The 9,861-nt window shown below is 49.1% G+C and overlaps 1 protein-coding gene across 1 annotated transcript in view; it reads left to right on the forward strand.

Moving 5' to 3' along the window:
- Window positions 1–2,079: 2,079 nt before the first annotated feature.
- The window catches only part of BACE2 (beta-site APP-cleaving enzyme 2), a gene marked incomplete at its 5' end in the record, with an annotated part of 39,851 nt that continues 32,069 nt past the window's right edge, over window positions 2,080–9,861 (forward strand). Inside the window, 2 exons of the mRNA XM_015568852.1 lie at window positions 2,080–2,171; window positions 8,647–8,863. Coding sequence (XP_015424338.1) covers window positions 2,080–2,171; window positions 8,647–8,863 — 309 coding nt within the window. The remainder of the gene's footprint in view (window positions 2,172–8,646; window positions 8,864–9,861) is intronic.

The raw sequence follows: 9,861 nt of genomic DNA on the forward strand, positions 1-9,861 counted from the left end.
TCGGAGAGGAGGGATGTTGGTTCCAGAATCTATGTTGTTATCTGGGACTTTTCATGACTGAGAAAGAGAAATCCTCACTGCACTCCCTTCTCTGAAAGGCCTGAAATTCCCCGATTGGCCTCATGAAGGGATTCTGGGGTTTTATTCCCCCTCCTCCTCCACGTCTCTGCTGCTTCCACCCGGGCAACTTGAAGAGCTCACCTGGCCTCCAGGAAATATTTAAACCCCGGAGACAGTGATGCAGACTCAGGGCCCTGGGAGCTACATATATAGGGTGTCTCCCCAAAATGGGTACACACACACTGAATCATTATAAAGGCAGCGTTTATTAAAATACATTTCATTCTCAGAATTGAGCTGTCAGCTGTTAAAGTGAGTATACATTTTGGGGGACACTCTGCATTAGCTCATGTTGCCTGGACAGGGCGTCCGCTGTTGGGACAGTGGCCCTGGTGCTGGGCAAGTTTCATTCTGATGGCGAATCAAGTCGGCCCTTGCTGTTTCTCATGGATCACGGGTGCTTTTGTGATGCGTAAGAAGAAACATATACTTGGTCTTCATCTCAGTTCCTGGCAGAGCTCCTGAAACCCTCGCAAGTTCCTAAGTGACTAGAGCAGTGGTTCTCAACCTGTGGATCGCGACCCCTTTGGGGGTTGAACGACCCTTACACAGGGGTCGCCTAAATGCATATCAGATATTTACATTACGATTCATAACAGTAGCAAAATTACAGTTATGAAGTAGCAACGAAAATAATTTTATGTGTTTTAATGTACCCTGCGAATCACAGAAGGATGCCTCAAGAGTCACATTTATTGCAAATCCAGGACTATGAGGGGGCATCTTGCTCTCCCAAATCTCATAGTGCCCGCTCCAGCCCCAACACCAGACTTATAGGCAAAGATCACAAAGGAATTGATTACACCCCAAGGTTTGGAATGAGGAACCTGGTTTTCAAAAAAGCAGTTTACAGAAGCAGAAGCAGCATGTTCTCTAAATTATAGTTTGGGGTCTCCGGATCATTGAATTGACAGAAACACATTTTTGCTATTATTTTAGCAAACAAATAAGTACAGAAACCAAACAGCAGGGTTAAAGTTAAACTATAGTTTCTACCTGAGATGATTGCTACCATACTTCATATGGTTGGGGATCACCACAACATGAGGAACTGTATTAAAGGGTCGAGGCATTAGGAAGGTTGAGAACCACTGGACTAGCGTGATAAAGGTGCCTTTTGTTATTCCTAACAAGTCCCTTTCAGCCACACCCTTCCAGAGCTGGCCTTTGGAAAGCCCCTGAGGATGGGGAGCTACCTGGGATAGAGGACTGGAAATTTCAGCCTCACCCCCCTGGGGAGAGAGGGGTTAGAAGCTGAATCAGTCACCAATGGCCAAGGATTTTGTCAATTATGCCCAGTGTGAGGCCTCCATAAAAACTCTAAATGACATAGGATGTGATCGGAATTGCAGAACAGGAGGGGTTGACTGGGAAGGGGCGTAAAGGGACCTTTTGGAAAGAGTAGAAATGTCTATGTTGGTTTGAGTGAACACCATGTCTAAACGCATCAGTGGGAAATCTAAGATCGTGCATTTGTATTATATGTAAATTATACCTCATTAAAACAAAAAACAAATGAGACCTGTGACCAGAGTTCCCAGGTGCTATGCAGAGGGAATGAGGGAGGCCCCCCCGTTGGATCAGGAATTCCAAGTGAGATGGGAAAAGCGGGAGTTGGTGAGCCCAGTCAGGTGACAGACCTGGGCAACAGCCAGGGCGAGAAGGGTCTGCCTTGTTCCTGCCAATGGCTTAGGAAGGAAATCCCCGCTATTCCGTGGAATTTGTTCTCTGTAAGGCTTGCTGTGGGTCAAAGGCAAAACCGTTTCCGCTCCCTGCCGCAAGTTTCTTCATGGGCTGTGTTCACATGTCAGTGTTATAACAGCTTTTTAAAAATTTTCTAATCGATACAAGTGTTTCCAAGCAATAAATGGTTAGTAGTTAATTTTTAGAAGAATCATTCAGAGAGTATGGTCTTATTCAAGTAACCTGATGGTCTGTCTCTTTTCCCTTTAAAAATAAAAGCTGCAGATTCTTGTTGACACCGGGAGCAGCAACTTCGCCGTGGCCGGCGCCCCGCATCCTTACATAGACTCCTACTTTGACACCCAGAGGTGAGTGATGGGTCTGGCCAGGCTCGGGGGCACCACACCAATACTTCAAAGTACCCTGGAGTAAAACAGCCCGAAGTCTGTTTCCTCTTAAGGAAGAGATATGTGTGTATATAGTTGTGTGTATGTGTATACGTTTGTGAGTGAGTGTGTGTGTGTGTGCGTGTGTAGTGTATGTGTGAGAGTGTGTGTGCGTGTGTAGTGTATGTGTGAATGCATCTGTGTTCATTCCAGGGGAATCCATAGGAAATTCTAATTGTCTCTGTACACGCTCACGAGATTCGCTCTAGAAAAGTGCAAGTCGGCGCTCGGTGGAGCCCAGGAGGAGGTTCTCGCTGCCTTCCCCAGTTTTTCAGAGGCTTCTGCTCTGAGCGCAGCGCCTGGGCTGTGATGCCCGTTTGCTTGGCCCTCTGATCTCCCTCCGTTATAACAAGGCTCGGTTGGGTTTGTCGGCCTCCGATTCAAGTCCCCCAGACATCGGGTATTCAGGCTTCATGCTTCCTGAAGCATTTCCCCAGTAATTGGGGCTTGGGCTTGGGGCCCTTTGACAAGGTCTGTTTGATTTATGAGATGAGACGTCAGGCTACCGTGAGTCATTTGTGTGGCGCGTTCCCATCAGACGCCTGCTGCCCAGGGCGGCGAGTGTCGCGTGAACTACTCTGCAGCAAAAGGGAGACGGTGTGCTTTTCAAAATGTGCTTCCTTTTTAGCCAATGAAACAGCCGCCAGCCAGTTGGCTTGATGAGAGATTCAATATACTCATCCTTCCTGACCTACTAATCTATTCAGGAAATTAAGTATAATTCTATTAGCATTCCCCCGCCTCCCACACTCCACCGGGGTGGAACCCACAGATCAGTGAGGCACGGGAGCAATTTCTTTCCTCGACAGGGGCCTGTCAGTGGAGTTAGAATATGCGAGAAGTACCTGGTGACCTGAAGGAGGCTGAGCCGGACAACCCGAGACCAAATGCCTCCTCTGTCCATGTGACAGTGACAGACATTTTTGCCTGTATTTTTCCCCCAAAATATGTTTTTATTGATTTTAGAGAGAGGAGAACGGGGGGGGGGGGCATCAATGATGAGAATCCTCAATCAGCTGCCTCCTGCATGCCACCTACTGGGGATAGAGCCCCCAACCTATGCATGTGCCCTGACTGGGAATTGAACTGGTGACCTTTGGATTCATGGGTGGATGCTCAACCCCTGAGCCACACTGCAGGCTTGCCTGACTTTTTAGATACGGTATTGAGTTGGATTCATGGGTGGATGCTCAACCCCTGAGCCACACCGGCCAGGCTTGCCTGACTTTTTAGATACGGTATTGAGCCTGCCCCGTTGTTTGAGTGGCCAGGGGGCACTGGCCCTATTGGAGCCCACTCGCATGCGCCATTGTTGAGAATGCCGATGAACCACCAGGTCAGGCAGGCTAACTGAGAGCCGCCGGGCCGTCTGTGACCCACTGTTCCGGTCGCTTCCAGGACCGTGGAAGAGTCAGGGGGGGATCTGGTCCCCGGGTCAGGCCAACCACCCTGAAGGTACCTCTGAAATATGCAGAGACGCCCCAGGAAGGAGTCGGCGGAGTCCTGCGGGACCCTCCGGGGGGGCATGACTCAGGAGAGCCCTCCTCCTTCTCTTTCATGTTTTCTGAAACCATCCAGGTTTCTTTTGCAATAACATGTGCTGGGCTCTCTTCTCCTCCGTCCCATTGATTCCCCTTTTCAATCCCAAGTTCCCTGAGCACCCCTATCAGAGGAGAGGGTCCTGAATGTGGTGCCAAGCGATTTTATTGCGGTGCGTGGACTTTTTCCTGGCTCCCCGCATCCTTGATGGATTGCTGTTTCTGGGCAGGCAGAGGGATGCTATCAAGAAGAAGCCGATCTGGGCTCCCTCTCGATTTGGTTAATTAATGTGCGGAGCAGTTGAGAGCCAAGGCTTTTCAACGCCAAGAGGTAGGACGTTAGAACGCGAAGAGGGGGGAACGCACTTGTTTTTTAGTTTAGTGCTGGAAACTGTGCGCTGATGACCCGCAGAGCTGCTTACGGTCCGTCTCTGGGCCCTGGGTTGGGTGTGCGGATCCCAGGGGATATGGTTTAGGAGCGCTTTCTCCCTTTGTCTGGAGCCGCGCTTTCCGCAAGGGCCGCCATTAGCCACGTGCGGCTCGTTAATTAATGTTAAGTAAATGTTCCGTGTTTGGCCACACCACAATCACTTTTGAAGGGCTCCATAGCCACGATGGCTGCTGTATGGGACGGCATCCAGAGACTATTTCTCACAGCAAGGTCTCGTGGGCAGTGCTGGTCTGAAACACAACTGTACCTTTTTAAAATATATATGTATTTTTATTGATTTCAGAGAGGAAGGGAGAGGGAGAGAGTGATAGAAACATCAGTGATGAGGGAGAATCCTTGATTGGCCGCCCCCTGCACACCCTCCACTGGGGATTGAGCCTGCAACCCAGGCATGTGCCCTTGACCGGAATAGAACCTGGGACCCTTCAATCCTCAGGTCAGTGCTCTATCCACTGAGACACACCAGCCAGGGCCAACTGTACCGTCTATAAACCTGCAAGGCTCCTCCACTTTCCTGGCTGCCTTAACCAAGCCTTCCCCACACTTACCCCTTCCAGTGGGGGTGGCTAGACCTCAGAATGAGACAGTTTTGGATATTCAGTAAGAGTAGCTCTACAGAAGATTTTCTAGGGGAAAAAACCCTACATTCTCTAATAATTGATACATTGAGTAAAGGTAACAAGTGATTAGATCATTATAACAGCAGCTATTTTTGTTGTATACCTGCTGTGTTCCAGGGTTTTGTTCCAAGTGCTTTACATATTCACTCTTCAGTCCTCAAAATTAACCCCTCGAGGGATGGTGCTGTATTCTCCCCATTTTGAGTTGAGAAAACTGAGGCAGGGCGAGGTTAAATGACGTGACCCCAGGTCACACAGCTGATAAGTGACTGCACTGGTATTTGAACCCGAGCTGTGTGGCTGCAACTGCCTCTCATCTCTCTGCAAATGACAACAAAACATCCAGATTGTCCCCCGCCAAGAGGGGACTGGCAGCCTGGCTGGAAAACTACAGAAGACATATTCAGTAGATGTTCAGGCTCTCAGCACGAACATGAGCAGATTCTATTGTTCTCTGTAGCCTGGATGCAGTGAAAGTAAAACCATTTCTCAAAAGAAAGTGATGGTACTTTTCCACTGTTCGGGGGAGATAGCTGATCTCCAAGATCAGGAGCTGGCAAACTAGGGCCCACAGGCTACATGGGACCGCCTGTGTGCTTTGTAAATAAAGTTTTATTGGAACACAGCCAGCCAGGCACATTTGCTTATGTAATGAGCCAGGCTGCTCATTATCCTCACAGAGCTGAGTAGCTGAAACAGAGGTCATGTGACCCACAAAAACTTAACCAAGGGGGTGCCGACCCTGTGCTAGATCACATTCTCCGAGCGTTTCAAAATAATTAGCATCTTCTATTAGCAGTCGTGTGTTTTTTAACTTGAGGGATGACCCCAAATTGTCAGAAGGGACTGAATAATTCACTGTTTTTGTTACTATTCAGCTTAAGCAAATGCAGCCCCGGCTGTCTGCCAAGCACGCCTGAGTTTCTGTTGGCACTAACGCTTGGCATTTCACCAGTCCTCAGGCGCCCACCTTTCCCTGACCGGACTCTGCACATCCCCTAAGTCATTTCTGGAGAGGCCCAGGGCTCCCCACTCTCGAGTGTCCTCTGGACCTGCCCTTGTCAGGACTGTGCACGTCATGCAGCTCTCACTTTAAGGATGTGAGCTAACGTAGTAAATATTAAAGTTATGCATTCTTCATAGTCTACATTCCATTACAAAGTTAGAATGAGCTAAGTCTTTCCAAAATCTGTCTGCCTTGACATTCTTAAAATAACTTTTCCCCCAATTATAAAAGTTATATATATATGTATATATATATATATCCCCTGATGATAAAAGTTATAAATAATTTTCCCCTAATTATAAAAGTTACATATATGAAAGTTATAGTCTTGGCCAGTGTGGCTCAGTGAGTTGGAACTTTATGCCATATACTGAAAGGTTGCAGGTTTGCTGCCTAGTCAGGGCACATACCTAGGTTGCCGGTTTGATCCCTGGTGGAGGCACGTATGGGAGGCAGCTTATCAATGTTTCTCTCTCTCCCCCTTTCCCTCTCCCTCTCCCTCCCTCCCTTCCACTCTCTCTAAAATCAATAAGCATACCCTCGGGTGAAGATATTTTTACAAGTTATATATTCCCCTAATTATAAAAGTTATGTGTTCTCTCGCCCGGCTGGGATGGTCATTGGTTGTGTCAACCCATGAACCAGGAGGTCACCCGAGACTGATTCCCAGTCGAGGGCACATGCCCAGGTTTCGGGCTCGATCCCCAGTAAGAGGCGTGCAGGAGGCAGCTGATTAACGATTCTTTCTCATCATTGATGTTTCTATCTCTTTTTCCCTCTCCCTTCTTCTCTCTGAAATCAATAGAAAACACATTTTAAAAAGTTACTTATGTTCTCCTAAATATAAAAGTTATGTGTATGAAGGGCCTAACCACAAGAGCAAGCATTTGCCCTGCAAAACCCCACCATGCTTCTTGAAGAAGATTCTGCCACATATATACATTTTTTACCTTAATTTTTTTTTGTCATTGGAAATTTCTCAGTAAATACTGTTTTTCAGTGCTGTGTAATATTCCATCGTATGGATGTATGATAATTTACCAAACAGCTCCTCGGTGTGGGCATCTGGGTGGTTTCCAGTTGTTACTGTTCTCGGTCAAACATAATGACTGTCTTTGTGCATAAACCTCTGTCTGCTTCCTGGTCATCTCCTTAGGGTCAGAGTCTCAGGAGTGCAATTTACTGAATCAGAGGCCATTATTTTCAAACCTCTCTGATGTACCAAGAAAAAGGAGGTCTTGTCATCTCTGACTACCTTTGCTTCCCGACTCCAAAGAGGACTGCACTAATTCATGGAATTCTAACACAAAGGCGTGTTAACATTAATGTTTAGAGACTTAATATTAGGACAGAGGGGGAGTGAAAACTGGCGGCCACCAAGAACATTCTAGATCAAGCATGTCAAACTCATGAACCCCAGGCCGCATGTGGCCCACAACGAATATTTTTGCGGCCCAGTCAGTATAACGGTATGTAGTAAATGTTTTAATACAAATTTCGTAACTTAATTTTTACAATATCCTGTTATACATAATTATTAATAACGAACTATAACATTTGCTAATGACTGATTACTGTCATCGTGTTGCGTTCACTTCCCTCACATGCCTGACGCGCAGGCGCACCATTTCTCTCCACTAATACCAGCAGCGAATATTTTAGCAGCCGATGGCCACGGCATTAGTCTTGGACTGACTTGTTTCGTGTGCGCAACAGGAAATATTTCACTTTCGGAGAACAAGAAAAATAGGTTTATTTGCATTACACTGATTAATTTGTGCAGTTATTCAGTGTCTGGTAAGTTAATGTTCAAGAAAAAATATTAATTTTTATTAAAATGTTCTATTATTTTATGTTAACGATGACTCATTTATTTCAGTCCTTTGTATTTACTGTGTCTCTATCGAAATAAACCCACGTTGCTATGAAAATTAAAGCTTTTGGTTTTTTGCAGCACCCATAATCTTAAACCTTGTTTACTCGGCCCGTGTGAGCCTTGAGTTTGACATGCTTGCTGTAGCTCTAGCCCCTGGGTAGCTCTCACCACGGGAGTGTTATGTGTTCACCTGCCTGTTGTCTGTCTGTGTCATTGTCCTGTCCATGGTCTTGCCTTGTTCTGTCACTGTGTTTGAGTATCTCCTGTGCTTAGGGCTGTATGCATATGGGGTGGGAGATGGTGTCGCAGTAATTTGTATCAAGCATGCCATTGCTTCACCCCCCACATTCTGCTGTGAGTCTAATCAACTTGGGGGCATTGGGGGGAGCCCTGAGGGAACCTGGGACATCAGGGGGTAGTGTGGGGCCTGAGGGGGAGGGAGGCCTGTGGCGTTGGCGGGAATGGCTTCGTCTTTACTCACTTCACTGGTTGTGTGAATCTGAGCCCTCGGCCGCTGCTGGCACAAGCTGGTGGCGCTGCTCGCCCCTCCCTCTGTCACCAAGCCCGGTGCAGGGCCCCCACCCAGCCAGACGGCCAGGCAGGTGCCCACACTCAGTTGTGTCTTCACAGGCTGACCCAGTAACGTGAAACAGCTGGCCTGTGGGCCTTTACGGCGGTGCGAGAGGGGTATGCCTAGGGACCACATGTTAACCCAGTATTTCCTGCTACAGCTGTCGCCCACACAGTAGTAACGATCCATGTGGGGGAGATGTGGCTGTGTCCAGTGCGCACTGGTGGGAACTTCTTGCAGCTGACTGGGTTTAGGACAGCTGTCAGCCACCACGGCCGGCCAGCGGGACGCGGACACCAGGCAGAACACGACCCGGCCTTCTCTTCTCCCTCCAGGTCCAGCACTTACCGTCCCAAGGGCTTTGATGTCACTGTGAAGTACACGCAAGGCAGCTGGACAGGCTCCGTGGGGGAGGACTTGGTCACCATCACAAAGGGCTTCAACACTTCCTTCCTCGTCAACATCGCCACCATCTTCGAGTCGGAGAATTTCTTCCTGCCTGGCATTCAGTGGAATGGGATCCTGGGGCTCGCTTACGCGGCCCTGGCCAAGGTGAGCGTCATCAGGGGCCACAGGAACCGAGTGATGGGAGGAGGTTCCGCAAACCCCTCGTCGGAGGGGCCGGTGAACAGGTCCAGGCCGTCGGAGAGGGTCAGACAGGATCACAGGCTGAACACACCACTGGTTACACGGTTCATGAAATTTCTAGGCATTTTTAAAATTAAAGGGACATGGCACAATTTTTGAATCTTTCTGCAAGATAACCTGGTACTATTACTTATTGTTCGTCTTTTGTTTTTATCTGTTTTGCTCGTATAGTTTGAAAATATTGAGAACCTGAATGGCTTTGTGGTTTTGTTTAGGAGTTTTTATTAGCATAGGGTTCAGAGAAAACACATTTATTACAGTCAGACGCTCCTATGAAGATGGAACCTACAGGGGACACGGGGACCTCGGCAGGGGGTGGCCCGGCCGGCTGAGAGGGACACCTGCGGCCGGAGCAGGGACACCTGGGGAGCGAGCCTGCCTTGGGACCACCGGCCACTGGAAGTAGTCACAGGCCGAGGAAAGGGGGGGCCCTTGCTCTCGGCAGCATCAGCACCTTCGCAAGCAGGGAGGGCAGGGCTGCACGCTCTCCGGTGTTTGCCGTGGAGGAAGCGCCGCTGGCGGGCGGGAGAGGGAGGCGGGCTGGCTGAGGCCGAGGTCGGGGATTTTCCACAGGGAAGGGCTGCCAGAGGCAGGCGGCTTAGCTGAGCACCTCTGGGCAGGTCTGCAGACACCTGAGCACAGCAGAAGGAGGGCACCCCTCCTGCCTGTGCCCGGGCACCACACCTCCTCGCTCAGGGTCAGGCTTTGAGCAGAGCTAAGTGGGAAACCACAGGAGCCCGGGCAGGAGCAGCAGGCCGGTGAGCAGAGCCCCAGGGACCCTGAGGGTCCCAGAGGGAAGGCCTGCTCTCTCGCCTCATAAGGACATTTGTTCCAGCTCAAGTTTCTAGCAAATGGTGCAGGGGCAGGGGAGGGTTGGGGAGTAGGGGGGACAGTGAGCGGGC

This window comes from Myotis davidii, unplaced genomic scaffold (genome assembly GCF_000327345.1).
Source record: "Myotis davidii unplaced genomic scaffold, ASM32734v1 scaffold512, whole genome shotgun sequence".
Taxonomy (NCBI): Eukaryota; Metazoa; Chordata; class Mammalia; order Chiroptera; family Vespertilionidae; genus Myotis; species Myotis davidii.